This window comes from Plectropomus leopardus, chromosome 20 (assembly GCF_008729295.1).
Source record: "Plectropomus leopardus isolate mb chromosome 20, YSFRI_Pleo_2.0, whole genome shotgun sequence".
In the NCBI taxonomy this organism is placed as follows: Eukaryota; Metazoa; Chordata; class Actinopteri; order Perciformes; family Serranidae; genus Plectropomus; species Plectropomus leopardus.
Genome location: NC_056482.1, coordinates 20,865,384 through 20,887,671, shown reverse-complemented (window position 1 = coordinate 20,887,671; position 22,288 = coordinate 20,865,384). Strand labels below are relative to the sequence as shown.

The following is a 22,288-nucleotide window of genomic DNA, read 5'->3' as shown; positions in this document are numbered from 1 at the left end:
ACCTGGTCATAAAGAGCAACAGTGGAAATAAGTCCTGAAATCTTTTGTGCCATCTTTACATTTTGATATGTGTGATCTTTGTCCCAGCCTCATCTATTCTTACTTCCCTTTCCAACTTTCCACACCCACCTGCTCATCATTCATTCGTTAGTTCCAGCCATGCAGCGCCTACTCCCTGCCAGATCATCTGCTGGGCTCCCATAGCAAAAGCACTTGAGCCTCTGGTCTTATTTGCCTGCGTGCCTGTTTAAATGTCTTGCTTGTTTCTCTTTTTTTTCACTGCTTGCCTGCTCCCTCCTCCAAGGGGAGCAGTAGAGCTAATTTACCCTGACCCTGAGATAGCTGTTTAGTCCAAACATCTGCTTCTAGAGCCTCAAAGAGAGGCTGGTGCTCCACCCTTTACTAACTCACTCTGCCTGTGCATTCAAACTTTTTTCCAAAGTTGTCAGAGTGTTTGGGGAAATGCGTCTAAAAGGATTTACAAGACATTTATATTATTTTCAGTTTAATCAAATGGAGCAGCTATAAAAGCATGAGTTGTATGCGTAAAACTGTAAACTGCTTACAAGTGGAAAAGTCGTCCTAATAATCAAATAATGGTTTGGTGTAGAGTGAGCAATGGTGCCTGAGCGGTTTAGTGGCAAAGACTTTCTAAACGCTTGCCAGCCCACCAGACAGCCTCATATTGCCCAGCACTGAGTCTTATTTTCCTCTGACATGATGAACGACCCAATGAGAATAAATGGGAACTGGTTGTTTTATTAAAGGGTAGCATTGCCATGTGATGTCCACAAAGGAGCCCAAATTAGTGTGCTTTTCAGAAATGGAAAGAGTGTAACATGGCTTTACTGAGTGGCTTTTGTGGTTGGGGAGGAGATCCACAGATGTTGGCTGGGTGATTCCTTTCTCAGAAGAAACTTTAACTTCTATACTACAGTACGTTTCTTTTTACTGAAATACTAATAGCTTTAAATTTGTCTTTACCAGTTTGGCTTTAAAACTGAAGATGGAGATGTGAAATCAAAAGAGAGAAATTCACTTGTTAAGATGTGTATTTTTTTTTAATTGTACAGCTTTCAACGTGCTTTGTTTGCATTAGATGGGAGCAATGGGCCCCTGAGCACAGATATGCAAAAGCCCCACCACCTCAAAGGAGCAACAAAAAAAACACAGACTTTATGGTGATTTTCCCTCTTATTTAGTGTTGTTGTTTTGCATCTCTTTGTAGTTATTATGTGTCATTTTGTGGTTGTGTGTGTCTGTTTGAGGTCATTTTGTGTCTCTCTTAGGGGTTGTTTTTCCCCCTTCCGTATTTATTTGTCTCTCTTTGCAGTTCCTATGTAACTGTTGTGGTCATTTTAAGTCTTCCTTGTCCTCCTATGCAGATCTTTTAGTAGCATATTGCAGAGGAGAGCAAGGGAGGGCTCTGATACTGTGCCTGTTCAGTAATTCCTCTTTGGACAGGAGACTGTAGTTTATAATTAAAAAAAAATAAATAAATAAAATAAAAGTTAGAAAAAAGCTGTAATATAGTTTGTCCCAAAAAATAGTGATCATACAATATAGTTTGACATAAAAAAAAAGTGATCAGAAATTCATAGTAATGTGTGTTGAAAAAAAAGTGATGAAAAAGTATAAAGCTGAATTTTCTGTTCAAAGACATTTGAAACCTTTGGGCGTAGACGAGTGCAATGTGTAATGTTTATATTTTGCCTTGTGTGTCCACAGTGGATTAGCTAGGTGTGTCAACATGCCAGTCAAATTACTTTAGGAAGAAAGAGCAGCTTGTCCATATCAATCTAAGGCATTATGAGAAATTTCTGATAAAGAAACTGATCATATACACATATGTATAAAGTATATACATACCCATTTCACATATAGAGGTTTTCAGCTTACGTTTGCAAAGCTGACACCTTAAACGTTCAGGGAGTTTCCTGTTGGAGCTTATCCTTTCCTTATAAGGTTTGTTTAGGGGTCAATGTATTGCCTGTGAAGTAAGTCCGTTTACAGTTCCTCCCGTTTCGGCTGTATATAAGCAAGACTGCAACTTTTGTGGTCAAGCTTCGTCACCAAAACAAAGTCATGAGGAAGATGAGTCTTTTCTCTGCTGTCCTGGTCCTGCTGATGGGCCTTTCAGCTCAAGACAGTTCCCAGGTAAGACACAACAAATGCATCTCTTTATAGCAATTTTGCTTGTTTTCTAATGTTTAAATGCTATTATGTCAAAGTGGAAATATATATTTTTTGCAATAACTCATCATTATAAAGGGAATGTTGATTACATAATGTAATGGTATCCCTATAAGCCTAGCTTTTACTAAGCAATTCTGTCTGCCACTGGGTACAGTATCCATGGAAAATTAAGGCTGGTTCTACAGAAGTGCAGCAATCAAGGCATAACCTTAACAGGAAAAGAGTAGCACTTCCGTTTTCCCAATAATAAGCTATTGATATCTATCCCCACATACTAAAGGGTATCACTTCAACGCTTTTGCAGTTACTATAGTCAGCAGTGGGAATGTCAGGCAGAGAAACAGCCAAAGTTAACTGTTTGAAACAAATGCAGTATGTCCTGTGATTAAAAGGCTCTGAGGAAAATGGAAAGCAGCTGACTTTGCAATATGGAGCCAACAATAATACCACTTTGAAATGCCATTTTTCATTTTAAAAGAAAGAAAATGAGAGGTGAAATAAGTTATAACAGCTTGACAAATTGACTTGAGTGTCCCAGGCATCCAGACCTGTGTACTAGTAAAAACAGTGACCTCAACTTATTTGCACTTATCTTACACAAAAAAAAAAAAAAAAAATCCCCGGGGGCTATTTATAGCTTCATAGGCCCATGGACCCACTTAAATGATTCCAATAACTCAAAACTACCAGTAACCCGAAAATCTGTCATTAACAGGATGTGTTGTTAGACACTAACTCCTGCATTTTTAATTGTATGTTGGCTTTTGACGAAAGTCATGACATCAGCACACATAAGTCAGTTTAAATACTATGGTTCAAAGGGATATGGCATTAGGAAGCAAACAAACTACACAATACGTTCATAATAAAAGTAAAATTATTCACTGGTTCATAAAAATATCAAGCTGACATAATACATCAAATATATGAGGTACCCTATTACAAACCAATGGTTCAATAAATAAAAAATTAAATAATAAATAAATAATACAGTTTGAACTTTTACTTTTTTTTAAATGTTTATTTTGTGTCTCTGCAGGTACAACCACATGAGGAAGGTAACTGATGTTTCTGACCACATGTGTTTAACACATCTTATTGCACAATGGGTCTCCATGTTCAGTCAACAAATCTTCTCATTTTAGGTGTACAGACCGAGAAGCCCTTCCGTTTAGACATAACTTCAAGAATTCTTGAGGCAAATAAAGGTATTTTTTTCATTTTTTAAGTGAAAAATGTCAACACTGTGTCTTCACCTGCTTACAAATTTCTCATATCTCTACTCATCAGTATATTCCAAATATGAATGTGCACATCTATTCACCATGCTGCCCACATGCTGTTTTACTTCAGGCATCAGCCAAAATCTGGTGGAAGGTGACATTGCTCTCTCAGAGAAGAGGAATGCCATGAAATGCTGGTACAGCTACTGCAAATGGCAAAAATCCTACAATGGACTGGTTGAAGTACCCTACACCCTCAGTGATTACTTCTGTAAGGACTCAGGAATGAATTAATTAAAATTACAATCAATGCAATCTTAATAATTTCATATTGGGAAGTTTTTCATTTTTTTAGACACATAAAAGGAGGTGAGCCTGACTATTTTTCAGCTACACTTTAGCTTTCATCTGACCTTATTTGCTTTCATTGCAGATGATAGTGAAAAGGCTTTAATTAGGAAAGCTATGGAAACCTTCCACAGGAAAACATGCATTCGCTTTGTTCCACATTATGGGCAGTCGGACTACCTCAGCATTGAGAGTGAACTTGGGTGAGTGATGTCACCGCAGTAGAGATGATGGTCAGTGTGAGGAATGCACCAGTAGGATTCAAACCTGCTGTCTCTCTGTCCTTTAATGCAGGTGCTGGTCCTCTGTCGGCAAAGATGGAGGACAGCAGGTGGTTTCTCTCTCCGTGTACGGCTGTCTTGATCATGGCATCATTCAGCATGAGCTCCTCCATGCACTTGGCTTCCACCATGAGCATACTAGAAGTGACAGGGACCAGTATGTCAGGATCAACTGGGAGAATGTTCCTGCATGTGGGTTCTAAGGCCCAATGCAGCAGCACAGTTGGCCACTAAATCGTTCATATGAAACTGGGAGCGCTATATTTTTTAATCAATTCGAGTAAAGGGAACATAAATCATACTATAATTAGTGTTAAAATGTTTAGTGGAACAAAAGAAAATTGATTGCCAACTACTTTGATTTGATGCTTTTCTTTGACATTTATGATACCAAACAAAAAGACTTTGGGTTCTGGACTGCTGGTCCAAAAAAAACAATTAAAAGATGGCACTTTGGGCTCTGGGAAATGTTTATAAGCATTTTTCAAAACTTCTTGACATTTTATAGAGTAAATGATTAACTGATTTATTGTGAAAATAATTTGCAGATTAATCAAAAATGAAAATTATTGTTAGGCACAACCCCAACTGATATATACATCCATGGAAGAACGTGAGGTTTTGTCAGAAATCCCTTCTTAAGGATAATTTTTAGTTTCATTCATGCATGCTCAATTTTTATATATTGTTTTGTTCAACAGCAAGTGCCTTCAACTTCCACAAAAAGGATACCAACAACTTGAACACACCATATGACTATTCTTCTGTTATGCATTATGGAAGGTAACATCTCTTTTTTTCATTATTTGTATTATTGTAAGCAAGATATTTTATTTAGTTCATCTGTTATTTCATGTTGTTAGCATCCTCCTTTACATTCAAACCTCTGTTGTTGTATTCGTTTGTTTGGGGTTTTGGCCAATTGCAGGCAGTGAAACAAGCTTTTAGTATAACACTGGTATATAACCTTTTAGGTGTGAAGCCAAATTACAATAAATTAAAAGTAAAATGTTGGTGAAAAGAGGAAAAATTTCTTTGAAAATTGTTAAGTTGAAAGCATGATATAGACATATTTCAGCTTTTTATGAATAAAATAACAAGGACAATTTTCGAGCAGTACATAATTTTATGTAATTTTGTTGTTTGTTTGTAATGTTGGCTACCTCAGGGGAGTGCAACAATCTGTCAGTACAACACTGACATTATCATCAAGGTGTGAGGACAAATTACAGCTAATAAACTGTAAATGTTCATGTTTACAGGTGCAAAGATGAACCATTTCTTTTAAAAATACTGGGATTTCATCATGACACAGAAACATTCCAGCATTTTCATACATAAAATAAACAAAGAACATTTTTCTATCAATATATAATCTTCTAATTGTGTTGTTTTTCTTCTTCTTCTTTTCAAGAACTGCCTTTACATCCGAGTTTGGAGTGGACACCATTACTCCTATTCCAGATTCCTCTGTGCCAATTGGGCAAAGGGATGACATGTCTGATATTGATATCCTGAGGATCAATAGGTTATATGAATGCAGTAAGTATAGAAATCCTTAATTATACAGTACGGCATAATCCACTTAACCTAGAATGTGTTAAAATGTATTTTAAACACCTTTCTGCTAATTTGAATGAATGTTATTCAACCTAATTTCCTGCTTATTATGCCAAATTTGTATTTCTTTTATTGTACATTTTCCGTCATTACGGTAATTTAAGGTTTGAATTCTGGGAACAGATGTATGCCTTAAAGTTCAAGTGTATGATGAACGTAAGTTGGGTTTTTTGTTACGACTGATGTCTTATCGTTCTTTTCAGACATTTGAATGAAAATGAAAACAACTTTCACAAGATATCTTCAAAACATCATGAGTGGCAATATGTATAATGTTGATTGATCACACAAATTAAATAAATAATGATATAATAATCCATGTCGTCTTTCCCTCTTGCCTACGACTGCATTAATCATGATTGATGCATATTTTAATCTCTCAAGTAAGCAATCATTGTAAGCCAACCATATCAATTGTTGTCTTTGACAGTCCACAAAATCATCACATTATTTTAATTATTTAATAAAAAATAAATTAAATGAGCAAGTAAGAGCAAGCAGCAAACCACAAAGAATGTCCACATTATGGTAAAACAAAGTCAGGTCTTTTTCCCAACAAATTTTTATTGTGTTGTTGTTACAAGGTGTCCGTGTTCTTAAGCACACAAATCCAGCGTTTAAAATCAGCTGCAAGACGTTTATTCAGAAAAAAATATCAACAGATAGTCAAAGAAAGAAAACAAAAATACAGTTAGGCCTGTGAAAAAGTTAAACTGGCCCCATAAATTTCCTGCACGTGTGCATCTGCAGCTCATGTTTCTTGGTGCGGGGATCAAAAATCACCACAAAGTGGCACTTCACACGCTGCAGAGACAAAAACAACTATTACACAGGAATTCGGAAATCTCCAAAACCTAATTTTCTTCAGAAGACAGTATGTCATTTTTGGATTATGAAATAATACAAGATTCAAAAGCATGAATGGAGTTACCTTTTTCTCAAGACTGCAGCTGTTCAAGTCATGGTTTTCAGTCTTGAGGCACTTGGTTTTACCCAGAATTGCATCGATCTTATAGTTGATCATATTGGTCACCTAATAAAATGAGTGGACAGAATATTACAGAGGTGTAAAGGTCTGTTGCATGTGAGTTCCTTTGATTCTGAAAGATGAATCTAACCTGAGTCTGAGCGGAGATGACGGAGATCAGTTTGAACATCTTCTTGCCATTGGACTCTGTGTTGAACATCTTAACAGCATGTTGAGTTGCCTCCTGAACCTCACTTGACTCTGGATTTCTTTCAAACCAGTCACCTAGCAGAGGCACCTTTTCTGTGTTTAATACACACACACACACACACACACACAAAAAAAAAAAAAAAAAAAAAACAAATCACATATTTTCATGATGGCTATTGATGGGACGATAGCTAACATGTACCCTACGCACTCTGTAAAATAACAGATGATTAAAATTTGTATATCAATCACTCATCTCATGTTAGGTTGAACATTTTTCTTGCATGCCTCCAATGTAAAAGAATCCAAAAACTGAGCAAATTCCTAATTATTTGAAGTAATACGGGTCTTCTTTTAACAACAGTAAAACTATATCAAAACATCTGTTTGCAAACTCTCACACAACCTGCAAAGTTTAATCCAAGTCTCATTTGGTCGTATGTAAAGTACTTTTTTGCTAAAAGCTTCATTCTGGTCTTCAGAGCCAGAATCCATTGACAAAACAATAATTTTACCCCCTGAATAAGAGAGCTGCTAGGAGTTTATAAATGGATGTTTTGATATAGTTTTGCTGTTGTTATATGTGGACCCCTATGACTTCAATTCATCAAAAAATGTGTTCATTGTGGACATGTGCAAGAAAAATAATGTTTTCTTTCCAAATTCAAGGTTACACAGAGTGAGTTATTGATATACAAATGGTTATTGGGAGGGTGATGTATGCCTTTACAGTAGCACAGCATAATGGGCCGAAATGCACTAATTCATACAGATAAAGATGTACAATTAAAACCACATTTTTCAGCCCAGAACATAAGTCAAGGATTTGGAAACTTTAAGACCGCCAAACCTCGGATTCAGATAGTTTTACTCTAAGACTGGTTTTACCCTGTGTATTTGTGGTTTCTAAGTATCTTAATCTACATTACATTATTGGCACAACATTTTGTACAGGTATTTTTGATTCCTAGACTTTTCCTCTCTCACAAACAGGTTGGTTTTTGTGGTTATGAGTTAGATTAGGCTAGTCAACAGACTGACATTACATTTAGAAGAAATATTAATGTCCACTTTGGGATGAATTGTTCTAATTTTAGTAATTTAGTAGTTTTTATCTTGTTCAACATTTTAAGATAATTTAGTGCTGATTAGCAAAGGTTAGAATGCTAGCAGTTTTATCACTGCTAAATGCGAACATTTTGGCATTGCCCTTTTTGGCATGTTAGCAGTCTGAGGTCACTTATTGTGTAGTTTCTCGGATGTTAATTGTTCTTTCAGTATTTTTCAGATTCATGTTTCAAGTAGTGACTAAACCTAGGTTGAAAATCCTGTTTTTGCTGCCATCTGGCAGGTGCTGTTTTTCGAACCCCACCCTGTTCACAGGAACAGAAATTCATTATGTCATGTATTCCAACAATACATAAAAGTTGGGGGGTGTTCAAAGGTGCAACAGAGAACACCCAACATTGCAGTTGGGTATCAGACATCAACAAATCTGAACTTTTCAGCCAAATGTAGTTAGTGCGACAATGCTTTTCCCTCCATATCATACTTTTGAATGTCAAACATTATGTAAGATCAAAATACAAATTATGTGGAATCAACTGTGACAATATTATGGCGAATTTGTATCAATGGAAAGACCAATGCAGTCAAAAGATCAGAAGAAACCAAGCACTCTACTCTGTCTATTTCTGTCCAATTCTATGATGCAACACTATGGATTCACATAGTAATCTGCCTTGTACCTCCAACCAGATATATCTATATTTATGTTTTATCCTGTTGAGCAATTTGCAGTATACGCCATACAGAAATCTGAACTAACCAGTGTTTCTCTGCGTACTAAAATCGCAATAACAGAAGTCACTGGTGTTGGACATGGTTGGTAAATTAGTGCTAAGCATTCTTGATGGATTATTTTTCATTCCTAAACACTCCCAAACCAAACTCCATTCTGCCAAATTAAACAGCATCTGAACAATGACGACTTTCTTTCCTTCTGACTCACTGTACCCAACCAGACAGCAGTACGGAGTCACTGTCTATTGACCGAGGATTTGAATTCACAACTTATTTTGCCATTGTCATAAAGGCACACACTGTGCAGTTTCATTTAGTTGTTTTTTTTTTATAATTTAGGGTCAAATCAGTTTATTGCTGAAACTGACACCACTAATAGCCAACATAAAATGGCATATGAACACAAAAAGTTAAATGGGAAGTGTTTGCAAATGATTTGTTTGGCTGGTTTCTAGATTGTTGGTGATGATTCTAATATAGACCCCCTCCCCGCTGCTGTCATTGTGGCATAGCTGTATTCTCCTTTCAATCGGTCTAACCTGCCCTTCCTATCCATCCCGCAAAAGTGTGTGCACACACTACAAAGTAAGTCTCTGCTGTATCATTATTTGCTTTGGGTTAAAACCCTAACCCTAACTGTGTAAACAATAGCAATGTGTTAAATATTTGAATCTCAAAAACAATTGCTTATATTCATGCATTCATATCAACTAGGCTTAAATTTTATTTACCTGTATCCACATAAGTCTTTATCTGGCCACTTTCAAAATTCAGACGATAAATCCAGAAAAGACTATTTGTTCATATTCTTGATTTATTTGTTAAAGGCTGTGCTCACAGAAGATTTATAATAAGCAACAAATACTCTATTCCCTGTCTTGTAATATTATTTTATCTTGCTTGCCTCTCTGTAACTTCACACTTTTACATTCCCATTTCTTATCCACATCAGTACTCACTTGTTGTGATGACTTCCTCCACAGGCTGATCTCCCAAACATAGCTGGATAGCTGAGAGACATATCACCACTGCCAATGGGAGAGACATCTTTACTTATTAACCACCACCAAACTGTGCAGTGCTTTTCGCAGGGTGGAAACTGGTAGAATATGGATCTCCACAAAAAGACACTTCAGCTGAACCACTTGCCAACCAACTTGTAGACGTCCCAGAGTGTTTGCAGCAAACTGTTGGTGTTTGAATCCACAGAAAAAGCAGAAAAAAAGCAGACATTGAAGATGGTTATTGAAAAAAAGTCAATTTAAAATATTAGACAGAAAGGCCAAAAGTTACAGAAAGGAATATTATACTCTTTACCTCTCTGATATTGAAAAAATAGGACTTCACTCAGTGAACGCTGAGCAACGGTGAGCGAGACTGGGAAAAACAGTTTGAGTGTAGAGTTGAGAAAGAGGGAGGGGGCATTAGCAAATGGCAGTGGCTGTTCTGCATTTAAGCTCTGGCATGTTTAACAAGTCAGTCAAGACCACACCCACTCATTGCCTGGCACTGGCGTCATGCAGGGATTTAACAACCATCAGCGGCTTTGGTGTGTGTGTGTGACAGAGAGTGGATGTGACACAGAGTAGGTGGGGTTGGGTGACAGATGTGTGTCATTGTGTATGTGCGCTGGTGTCTCTGTCCTCTTTGTGTGCCTGCAGTCATGTGCGTTAGTGGGTGTGTAAGCCTGCCAATGTCATGTGTCTACGTGTGAATGTGAGCATGCACATTTTGTCTGTTTCTTTACAAGAGTGAAAAAGGCAGTTTTGTGGAGATCAGACTGATTACTCTTGTTGGCAGGCAGTGAGTCACTGTGGAAATTATAGCACACAGCAGAACCACATTATGCATGATTTCTAGGTACATCAACATCCTGTCTAGAACATTTGTTATTATGTGAGAAAGGGTTTTACAATTCTGATGGTAGTGAATAACAGCACAAACGTCAGCAAATGGAAGTGAGTAGAATTAATGAATTGCTTATCGTCATTCATAGAAAAGAGGTGTGATTTTTTTTGCGTGCCTTTCACTTAGCTTGTTTTAAACACAGTGATGACAAACAACAGTGTCTAATAAATAAACAGATCTTCAGGAAACAATGAAATAAGTGTGTTTTTAATGGATTGCATTCCCAGTCCAAGCTTATGAAACACTGCAAGATAGGGCAATTTCCGTTACATTTTGTCCCACTGAAAAAAGTCTTATATGCACATAGCTGGGGCTGTTCTCATTAATATAGTGTCTTATCAATTTTACATTGTCAAGCAGCTTAAACCTGCATGCACTTATGCCCACACAAGTGAACATTATCACATATACTTTAGATAAGATTAGGGGCAATATTTAAATTTAACTTAAGATAAAATTTTTGAAGGGTTCTGTAATCAGACCAAAAGCAAAATCACTGGCTTGAGGTTTCCGCTGTGCATGACTGATTAAGTGTGTGCCCTCTGTCTTCAACAAGGTGTCTGCGACACCTAGTGGGTCCTTTGAGTTACTGCTGAGGGGCTGCCAAATTATCTGGTAATTACAATTTTATTTGTTTGTTTGTTTGTTTTTAAAATAAAATGAAATATGTCTAAAAATATACATTAACATGAATCCAAAATATAATTTGCAATACATTTTGGCTTATTTATTATATTAAAAAATATTAAATAAATATATTTATGTAAGTATGCTAATGCTAGTTTCATTGCGCAGCACCTGTCTGTTAGGTGGTGAACATTTGTAGTAGGTTGTCCCCGCTCCATTGCTCTTTGAGCTAAAAAATGTTGATAACCCCCAAGCAAACTCCACACTTCTTTTTACAGTTTTGACTCCAGTATGTAATGAGTCCGAATCTCCAGCAGGGGGGAGCAACACTGTATCACATAATGCAACAGGTGGTTGATGAGACTTTACTGCATATTCATAGGCGGGGAATGCATTTATATTGTGTCTGATATCAGAGAGAAGCTTGAATAAAATATGTGCACGTTACAAATAATTAATTTCAACTTGAAAAAGGATGGCCTACGCAAAAGGTCACAGATGTAAGTTAATTCTTCTCAAAAATCACTGTGTTTCATCTGCAAAAGTGTGATTCGGCTGAACCCAAACTTGTGTGGGCAATTTTCTACATTTAGCTTTTCTGTCTTTGTAGTGGTTCACTGTTTAGTTTTTTTCAATGAAAGATGACACAATCCAAGTTCAGATTTTCTTTTTTGTTTGTTTGTTTTGTTTAGTTTTATGGACAAATATTCCATGTTTCAGTGCATAGAAGTTTTTACTGAGTGAAATGCACAATTACCTGAGGTTGTTAGATAAGATATTCCTTTATTAGTCCCGCAGTGGGGAAATTCACAGTGTTACAGCAGCTATGAGGTACAAAGAAATATAAGCAGCAAAGCAACAATACAATAGTAAACAAAATAATTACAAATATAGTGTAAAAAATTACAGTTTTATCAAGTAAAATACGAAGACATATAGAAAACAGTTCATTAAAACTGTGGGCATCAGCAGGTTAAGCAGGAGCATTGTGCAAACTAAGATAATTGATGCTCATGTTAAAGCTTTATAAACAGAGATAGCTAAATTATATACAAAGATAATTACGGCTCTGACAGAGGAAGCATAAATAAAGACAGGCGAGACAAAAGATCAGACTGACAGGTGCAGTTAGGAAGATGGACTCAGTGCCAGATTGAAAGTTATGTTTGTTGCTGGTTTGTACTAAATTAAATTATAGATAGATATAGCTAGATATAGATAGTATAATACAAAGACACAAGTTACGTGAATGTACAATACATATATGCACATAGCTTAACACAAACATGCAGGGTGACACACAGCAAAACTCTTTTTTTCAGTCTGGCTGGTGTTACTGCACCTAATGAGACACACTTAAACTCATCTAAGCTGCGACTGTCAGGTTCAGCGAGGGGAAGGCTGGATTTGCTCAAATTGGAAATCCCCCTTTTCAAAGGAATAATTGATGTCAGTGTTGTATGCCTGATGAGTGGGCTGCACACCAACTGCCACAGTTTTCTTTCAAATTGTTCTTTTGCAGCCTTTCCAGGCCAAAGCTCAACGTTACTTCACAAATAAACAGCCTAAAACAGAGCACACAGCTTATTTTACTGTGTGCTACTGTTTTCCAAGTTTATTAATGAGAAAAATAAAATCTAGAGTCTATTTTTAGGGTTATATATATTGTTAAATGCACTGTTTATATACTTAGAATAATTATTTTTATTTTTCTGTATCATTATGGCCATCGCATTGTTCTTCACACAGAATGTTAAGTTTTAACCCAGAAATCAGAGTAAAATGTTGGCATTGTACATTTCTGCAAGCTACAGGTGAGCTACATTTGTGTTTTTCATACTTCAAACATTGTTCAGATGACAGTCTGACATGTATGTTTTTGTAGTGACAAAAGCTGTGTGTTTTCAATGAGGTCATAGGACATGTCCAGCCATGTTTGTGGCAATAAAAGCAAGTCTTTTCCAACATTTTGAGCTATTTTAGCTTTTTTAACATTAGTTTGGGACTTGTCCAGCTGTGTTTATAGCAACCAAACCAGGTATTTTAAGCCATACCATAGTCTTTTCCCAACCCTAATAAAATGTTTGTGTGTCTTCCTAACTACACATTAACCACAGAGTTATCACTACATAATATTGAAAACTGAAATATAAAGAAATGTGAAGTTTGAAGACATGCATTACATATTAAGTTACAAATGTAACATATGTGTTAAAATGTTCAGTGCCAACATTTATTCTGGCAGTTGGCTTGATTTGATATATAACATTAAAAATGACTAGTACAGATATGTTACTAAACCTATAATGAGCAACTAAATCTTCAATTAAATCTGTATGAAAGGTCCTAACATCATGCAAGACATAAGACAGTGTAAGCTGAGGTAGCAGTTTATCAGTCACACCTGGACAATTAAATGCAAACCAATATGAGACGTCGACAATACGTCTTTTATGAAGCCTAAACTCCTCAGTTTCTGTTGACACTGCATCAGAGAGGTGCTGATTCTATCCTCCGCTGATTTTTGAGGCTCTGGTGTTGCATCGGGTTGTGTTTCATTGTCAGATGTGTTTTTCCACCTCCATTTAAATTTATGGGGGAGGACAAAAGGTCAGTGCTTTGGATAATGAGACGTTACTGGTGCCCAATTTATTGTGTGCTAAAGCACATGGAGCTGGAAGCATTAATGGATTTAATGTGTTTCTGTAGTCATCACATAACAGGGGAGCTTCATAATAATTAAATAAATCAGGTTCCTGTCACATATAATAGGTACAAGAATGTAGCTGGATAACTGAGTAAAACCCAGAAGAGCTTGCAGTTGTGAAAATAGGCCAAAGCTATTTGACAGCCAACCATGATCTGTTTGACTGAAATGATCTGGTTAAGGAAAAAAGCATGTGCAGACTAATGTTGCTTTATTTAGTGTTTTATGTACACAGTATGTGGAAGACCACACATTTTACACAAAATGTCCCTCATCTGCTGCATGTCCTTACCAGTACAAGGCTGTATTTTTTTCAGTTAGCAACACATATCGGCAATATATAAAATTGAATCCCTATGTATTTACCTTGGCACTGATGTTTTTATTTGTACTTATTATCTTTTTTTTTAAATCAAAACTCTCCTATCATCAAACTAAGGCAAAAACAAACAAACAAAAAAAATGAATGCAGTAAGATTATTTGAAATGAGCTTGATCCAAATTAAACAACACTGCAACCAATAATCAAACTAAATTATAGTCAAGTAATTTAAATTAGTGGCTCTCTTGATATACTTCGGCCATTTCATATTTTCATTTTAACACAAACTGAAACTGCCAAGGTGTCAGGATAAATGTTGGCTGTTCATTTCTGATAACCATGAATACATGTATTATTATGTAGTGGATACAATGAAATTTAACATATCAACAGTGCTGTGGAGATTGTGTGGTCAGGTTCTATAGGCACAAATAAGTGAATAAATAAATAAATAAACTAAATTTTTATTTTAAAAAAAATGATGGTTCCAAAAAGATTGTGTTTTGGCTTAATATACCCAATTTTGGGGCACAATCCCCTCTTGAAAAGCAGCAATTTCTTATTAAAAAAACAACTGCTTTTTGTGGCATTATCCCCACTAGAAAAGCAGCCACGGATTGCTAAAAACACAGCAATGACTTGCTTGCTGTTTTGATGTTTGATGGTTTTGAAACAGTGGTCTGCAGCCACCTCCACCACCACCTTCAAATTGCAAAGTTACCTCATATATTATGTCTCTTTAAAAAGGTTGACATGAAAGACTACATATGAAAGGTGCAAATATAACATATCCGTGGTGTGCAGACATGTATAATGCCAACATTTTCTTCTGGTTACTGAACTGCTGCATTAATTATTATTAGGCTATTTTTATCATTTTTATTTATTTATTTTTAGGGGTTTTATTCAATTTACAGCTTGCAAAACTCCACCAAATACCAAAAGCAAAATTTCACATGAAAAGTTATACAAATATATCCAACAACAATCATCATATTCCTTTTGCAGGAGACCTGTATCTGTTTTTCCCATGCCACATTCCTTAGACCTCAGACCTGGGATCAGTGCTGAGAGCTCAGCTTCCATAATCCCTTACAGTTAAGACCCGCCCACTACACCGGGTGATTGACAGCCGGATCCTCCAACCCGGCGGCGGCCGACTGGTCTGGCCTCCTTCCTCCCCTCCTCCTCCGCCTCCTTGTCCGACTTAGTTGCTCTTGTGCCCCGCTAGTCCGTCCGGGGGAGCCGAAGAACAACTCGACAAAGTCTCAACAATGGAAGGCGACAACATAATAATGCCGATTTGACTTGGGGAGATCTTCCAAGGTAAGTTTTGGGTTTTTAAACCGGGGAGGAGGCGGGAATCAGCGGATAGGAAGCTGCGTGTGCGGGGGGCGAAAAGTTTATCCGCCTCACTACACGGGACGGGAGGGAACAGAGGGAAATTTACTCCAATGTTATTCACTGTGGGTATGTGTCATGTAGCTAGCTTACATGTTGGTACCTCTTTAGCTTGTGTTAGCAACCTTAACACTCGTTAAATAACATGTCTTTTAATGATATGCCTCCAACAATGTCACAAAAAATGAATGGCTTTATTCTAATGTATTTTAATTTCAGGTGTGATAATTATGAGATAAAGTGGACTATTTTCGTTTTCATTTCGATGCAACTTATTGTGCTTTGGGTTTAAATTCGCCGGTGTAAGTTGAACGAAAAAGATGGCAGCACACAAGCAAATTGTTTTTAAAAAATGAAGAAATTTGACGTAATTAAATGTATTATACTGTTAGTAATAATGAACTACGTCTTCTGTTTGATAGTCCTACAGCCCGTGTGTTATTTTGGTTGCAAGTGTGGTTTGTGAGCCGTATGCTTCCATGCATGCAACACTATATAATGTTCGTTTAAAGGGACATCGACCAGAAAACTCAGTGCTGTTGCTGCATTGACTTTGATTTTCTTGTTTTGCTTTTCGCTCTCAAATACATAGGCATGAAAAAACACTATTGGCAGTGCACAGATTGAAATTGTCAGTCATCCAAAAGCACTTGTTCAAATCTTTATTCAATCAAATCTTTATTTGTATGGCACTTTTCATACAAAGAGTAACACAAAGTGCCTAACAGAGATTAAAAACAATAACAGAAATGAAGAACATCAATGAAAATTGTTGATGTGATAAACAACATTAGTCTTCATCCTGCACTTTCTTTTTTGTATATTTACATACAGACAATTATAGTTCTGGGGCAGCATTAATGATTAATGCACAATAGTCCACAAATAGTCCACAAATAGAAACAAATAATGTACACAGACAGACATACAGAGACAGAGACATTGGGACTGGGGGGCTCACTACAGATGTGCATTCCTCCAGCCAGTAGAGTGTTCAAGCCTTTAAATAGAGCTCAACAGGAATGCAAACAGACCAAGCAGAAAGACGAGGCCTGGGGGCATCACAGGAGTAGGAGAGGGATGGTGGGTAGTGGAAGGAGGCAGACAGACTTTGCTGTGAGTTTATTTTTTGCTTAAATTTCCCTAATTTGTTGCTCTTCTAAGCAAAATGTGGGTGAAAGTTCATGTTATAAAAGGAGATGCAACTCCTCTGAAGTTTAAAGCCACTAAAAGTCAAGGCTAAGTTTTTCCAGAAGGGAGATTTAAATGTGATTGGATCTGTTTTGTGCTCTTGCATCACTGTGTAACAGTGCACATTGCGCATCAGTGGCAGAATTTGAACCTTACCCACAAATCCTGTGATCTGACTTCAGTGTACGCTGGTGTTTATCAGCAGGCTGGTCTGTGATGCTTCAGAGATGATACAGTGAGAATATGTCGTCTTGTACAGAGCTCATGTTGTAGACCGCACAATAGGAGATTCTCAATCGTGTGTTGAAACTTATATTCCGGTTTTGAGTCTACATTTGGTTGTTGGTTGTGTTTTTAATTTAATTTTCATTTTTTTATTGAAGATGACACATTTGATTTGAGTCAGTGAAGTTGTGATGCGTGAGTGTACTTGAGTATGGAAGCCAGGCTAAGGTAGTGATTATCCTTTAGTGTGTGGTTGTGTCTCAAGTATCAAGCTGTATCCATTATGCATAACACAATTTAGATTAAATGTAAAAATTGTTTTTTTTCCCCTTATGTATACCGTAAGTAGCCTATCTATACTTACAACATTTTTTGTTTATTCCTTGGTCCTTAAATGTTGAAAACAGGATTTTTTTCCTGCTGTGTTAAGCTTAGAAGTTGCTTAAGCTATTTTTGGTTTGTTCTATAGGTTGGCAGATGTTGGATTTTCAAAGGCCAATATAATAATCATAGTGTGGAACAGGAAAAAGCAGATCAATCTGCTGATATCTGAACATCAAAGTAATTGATTTCAAGGTAAAAAAGTAATGTCAACTTTCCAGCTTTTGTAGGCAAGTGGCTTGTCACTTTTGGTTGCTTGAGAGATAAAAGGGAAGAGTTCACACTCACACGCTGTAGTGTGTTGGCTGTCTGTTGATCAATTGGAGCCAACTCTATGCCTGCCCTCTAATGTGGCAGTAAAACAGAGACAGATCTGCTTCAGCCAGTCTTATGATGAATATATCCCAGGTTTTCAGTGGTCCTCAGCTTGATCACTATTTATTTCTTTGTTTACAAATCCATTCAGCTAATTTAACTTTGACAGCTGAATCTAAGCAGAGAGATTGGCTTATTGTTGTTTGATCTCAGACAGAGTCACTACGTGCTTTGTGGAGAAAAGAGCCAAACACCTGGCCACTCCCTGCACCATCTCTGTCAGTTACAACAGTGTTTGCTGTTGATGGATTTCACTTCACATGCTGGGTGGCCTCAGCAGGAAGATGCTTCTTAGTTTTAATCTCTAGCTGTCAAATTCACAGTACATAAAAGAAAACAGAAATCTGGCTTTGAAACTGTGTAGCAGAACATCAGCACTTCCACTCCTTTGACCACTTTACCACTGTGAAAGTAAATGTACACAGGGTAAGAAATACGCCAGACACCAGGCACCTCACTGTTTGCCTCTGGGAAGTTAGCCTGCCCATGGATTCCCAACTCCTCTGTCTCTATAAAAGGAAAACTGTAGTGTATTTTTGCTTAACAAACATTACGACTGGGAAAACTATAAAATGATTATTTAGAAACAAATTCAGTGAACAAATGTGCTCTTTGGACTCAGGGGCTACAGGGATATCCAAAAATGAAAGGGAAATCCAAGGTGCTCAGATTTCTAAGAATAGCAAAATCCCTTAATTCAAACGTGGCTGACATCTACATAATTTTGAGGCCTCTTGAGCTTTTCAGAGTGTAAAATTAAGAAATGTACAATGTTGCTTTGTAATGAAAGTGTTAAGGATAATCCTTAAGTTTCAAAGAGTATAAACTTAGGCTTTAAGGCAACATATTTGATACATTTTATTAAGTTTGCCTTGTAGTGAAGTCAAGAGGGAGGGACGCTCATACTTAAATTCTGAGATTAGCACTGACTGAGAGGTATCTGTAACAAGCCAACTTTTGAGTAAAAAATTTGTTCGCTAAAACACATTTATCGAAACTTCACCTTTCCAGATAAGTCTAGGAGTAATTTAATTGTAGCACTCATGTAATCAATAAATCATGTGAATGTGCAGAGAGGAATGCGCGGAGACAGGGATTTACCCTTTTAAAAGCAGGCCTCCCTTGGACAATTACAGGGAGATGTTGTTTCCATGGTTCAGTTTAAATTAATCTAAAATAAGAACCATAATAGCTAGATCATTCATCTTTTTTGCAACAGAACGCTAAATCTGTCTTTCTTGTTATCGCCTGATTATCTTATGTTACCGTACCTTGCACGTGGTGCAAATGTAGTATTTCACCTACAACGATGTTCTTGGTACATCAGTTCATTTTTAGTAAGTCTCAGTTCAGTTAAACTCACCTCCAAACACCTCATTCTAGTCAGAGAAAGGCACTGTTATTCAGCTTGCCTTCTGCTTCGTCTGATTCCCTGCAGACAGCTCTCGCTGGCAGTCAAATCTCTGCACTCGGTCAGGCCAAAAACCACATACGCACACACATACACACAAGTATGCAGAGGCTCCATTTAGACCTTCACAAAGACTCATGCATGCATGCACATATACATGCATACTGCAGACACAAACTCAGACAATCCACTACTTTTGTGTGTACACCCTCCCATAATCACATGCACACGGAGCTAAACTCAGTCCAAGGCTCCATACTCTCCTCTCCACACTCATATTTCACTAGTCACACACAGAGGGCCCACGGCAATCAACTTTAAATTAGAGAGAAAGCTGCTCCAAGAACTTGAATTCTGCTTGCCAGGTCTGAGGCCATACTGCTCTTGGTGTGTGTGTGTGTGTGTGTGTGACATGGGGAGACAGAAGGAGCCAGCTCTTGATATTAAACCAACTCCGAGGGGCCTAGATTGGGGTATTGCTTCTCTGCTGGGCTGCTGTTCATGCACTTTATCTCCACTCATATTTAGTAGGAGCTCTGCTCGGTTGTTCGGTGCAGTTTTTTCTGCAAGAAAGAGTTAAAGGTTATTTAATCCCAAATGTTCTTGTTCATTTCTTTTTAAACTATGATTGTCTACATTTGCTACACTTAAAACAGTTCCAAGCCACAATGTCAATCCACTTAAGAAGGGCTTGACCTTGTGGCTTGGAGCTGTGGCTTCTTTTGACATCCACTGACCATCAAGGACAGTGATAGTAAAAGTGTGCAGTATAAAAAGGGCTTTTCTATCTAAGGAAATGCGAGGTACACTCCTTGCCCAGTAAAAACTTTCTACAAAAAATAACTCCCTCATGATGGGTGAATGATGGTTGAATATAATGGCAGCTTTGCAAAGAAACCCAATACTTGCTCCTTGATGTATGGGGGCTGGTGCCAAACATCTGAAGTTTGCTGCATCTGTTTTAGATAGAAGAACTATTTTTGCCAGCAGACTCTGGAAAATATCTCAACATTGTGTCACATCATCGTTATTTGGCCTGTTATTATCATATATGAGATTATAATAGATAACCACTGTATACAAGACAATTTGAAACATTGGATAGCTCAGTAATTCAGGATAATTTGAGATTAAAGGTACATACAACATAAGAATGTTTAAGTTGCTCTTTTGCTATTGTGTTAAAGAACTTCTATTTTGAGTAATTGCAACACTAGCAGGGCTGAGCCGATTGCTGCAATGCTTTAGTTGGTGCCATAGTAATCGATGTCTAAATCAGTATTCAAATGCTTCGTTTTTGATAGTCCACTAGTAAACTGGGAGAGGAAATTGATAGATAGTGTGAGGTACGAATGAGCTCAAAGTTGTCTCAAGTTTACTTTGTCCACTAATAGCCATCATCTACTTGTTTAGTTAATCTTACTACATTGTAGTAATACATCCTACTTTGCCCATTGTTTACATTCTTTTAAGCACACAATTGAGTTTGTAGATGTTGGTCATTCATATCACCTGCAAGGTTGGTTTACATTTACAATAGAGAAGCTATTAGATGCAGTATAAAGGCAGTGAGGGAGAGATTATCGGGGATCAGACCGGCTCACTAACTAATTGTGTTATAAGGCACTTGCTCATGCTACTACAATTGCTAATGGCAGAGGACTGGTTGATGCTGACAGTTTCACTGTAAGCTTATCACATGTTGGGGTGAATAACTGTGAAGTCTGGCTATTCTGCAAAACAGCATGCACACTCAGAAAATTCCAGGGAAGATAAATGCACAAGAATCTGCTTTCTTTCCATGCACATAATCTCCGGACCACTACAGGCTTCCCCTGTAGGAAACTATAACATTTTTATCTATTGGTCACAGCCCGGAATTTCTCTTTTTTTCAATTTTACCATCTATTTAAACGAGATGAAGTTGTGGGAGGTTTATATTTGACTGTGACCAACATATCAATATCTCTATGTGCATGAAATTTTCTCCACACTTCTGATATATTGCTGCAATCCAGCCAGTGAAAGCAACATCTATTAGCCATATATTCTGTAACGGCTCTGTCCAGTGCAGTGTTGACTGTGAAAATACAGCTAACTGGGGAGATTATTAGTACTTGGCAGAATATTCGTGTGTGCTGGAAAAACACTCTATTGATTGCTTTGGTATAAAATTCTACCTCCAAATCTCAAGTGGTTACTTGCCAAACCTGCATGAAGAATACTGTGAATTGATTTACAGGCTGCTGTGGCAAAACTGTACCAGCATTCTGGCTGCTTGATGTTGACTCCCACCCTGCAGGTGTTCATATTTACTGTTAGTGCCAGCCTGAAAATGTTCTGTTTGTGAACCAGATGTCTGACATGAAGTTAAAGCAGCTCTTCAGCTGAGCACATAGATCCTCCATGCTGGAATTTGACAAAGTTCATTAATGCAGACTCACTTCGCTGTCTCAGTGGGGCTCATTTTCAGGAGCAGTGAAGAGATCTGTCTGTATTACAAGTTAGGTAGCTGGGGAACTGAAGCTGCACTTTGTGTCCAGTTTCCACATCCACTTGTGAAAAAAAATACTTTAATTGTTAGATTTCTCTTGGATGTGTGAATACTTAAGACATATTGTTTTGGAAACAAGCGAGCAATAATCCCTAAAGTATGGCTTGTAGGCAGCTGTTGCCAGGTTTGGACCAACTGAATCATAGTCTGTCCAGGCTCTAAAGACATTAGCACTGCTGGCTTTGTGCCAGAAAGGCCTCAGCATGGTTGAACCTTAGACAGTGTGGATAATTCTGCGACTGAGGCTTTAACAGATACTCTAATGTCAGAGGATGAGCAATTGGCTTTCAGGTTGTTATTCCCCAATCAACAGTGGGGACAGATCCCCCACTGTGGCACAAGTGGTTGAAAAGGGACATATCCTGGTGTGAATAATGAATGTGCATTTGTGTCTTGTCATCTAAAATTACACTCTGTGTGTGTGTGTGTGTGTGTGTGTGTGTGTGTGTGTGTGTGTGTGTGTGTGTAATCATTTTGCATGATTCAATGAATCTTACAAAAGCCTTTGTCACCTCTGTATGGGGAGAGTCAGTTTTGA

At 37.4% G+C, this 22,288-nt stretch overlaps 3 protein-coding genes across 3 annotated transcripts in view; 2 read left to right on the top strand and 1 right to left on the bottom strand.

Annotated features, from left to right (window-relative positions):
• The first annotated feature begins 2,085 nt into the window (after positions 1–2,085).
• On the top strand, positions 2,086–6,162 carry LOC121959635 (hatching enzyme 1.2-like). Its single transcript, XM_042509052.1, has 9 exons — positions 2,086–2,157; positions 3,236–3,254; positions 3,342–3,404; positions 3,550–3,690; positions 3,853–3,970; positions 4,062–4,240; positions 4,750–4,831; positions 5,463–5,590; positions 5,872–6,162. Exons 1-9 carry the CDS (start codon positions 2,086–2,088, stop codon positions 5,877–5,879), a joined length of 810 nt encoding a protein of 269 aa, XP_042364986.1. The 3' UTR covers positions 5,880–6,162.
• A 50-nt stretch (positions 6,163–6,212) lies between these two features.
• Positions 6,213–10,076, bottom strand: si:busm1-57f23.1 (uncharacterized protein LOC368621 homolog). The gene is made up of 5 exons (XM_042509053.1): positions 9,966–10,076; positions 9,608–9,835; positions 6,787–6,938; positions 6,600–6,701; positions 6,213–6,472 (listed from the first exon to the last, which is right to left on the bottom strand). Exons 2-5 carry the CDS (start codon positions 9,693–9,695, stop codon positions 6,377–6,379), a joined length of 438 nt encoding a protein of 145 aa, XP_042364987.1. The 5' UTR covers positions 9,696–9,835; positions 9,966–10,076; the 3' UTR covers positions 6,213–6,376.
• Positions 10,077–15,445: 5,369 nt separating this feature from the next.
• il11ra (interleukin 11 receptor, alpha) overlaps positions 15,446–22,288 on the top strand; it is a 49,049-nt gene continuing 42,206 nt past the window's right edge. Inside the window, exon 1 of the mRNA XM_042509198.1 lies at positions 15,446–15,538. The gene's annotated coding sequence lies outside the window, so the exon portion shown is untranslated. The remainder of the gene's footprint in view (positions 15,539–22,288) is intronic.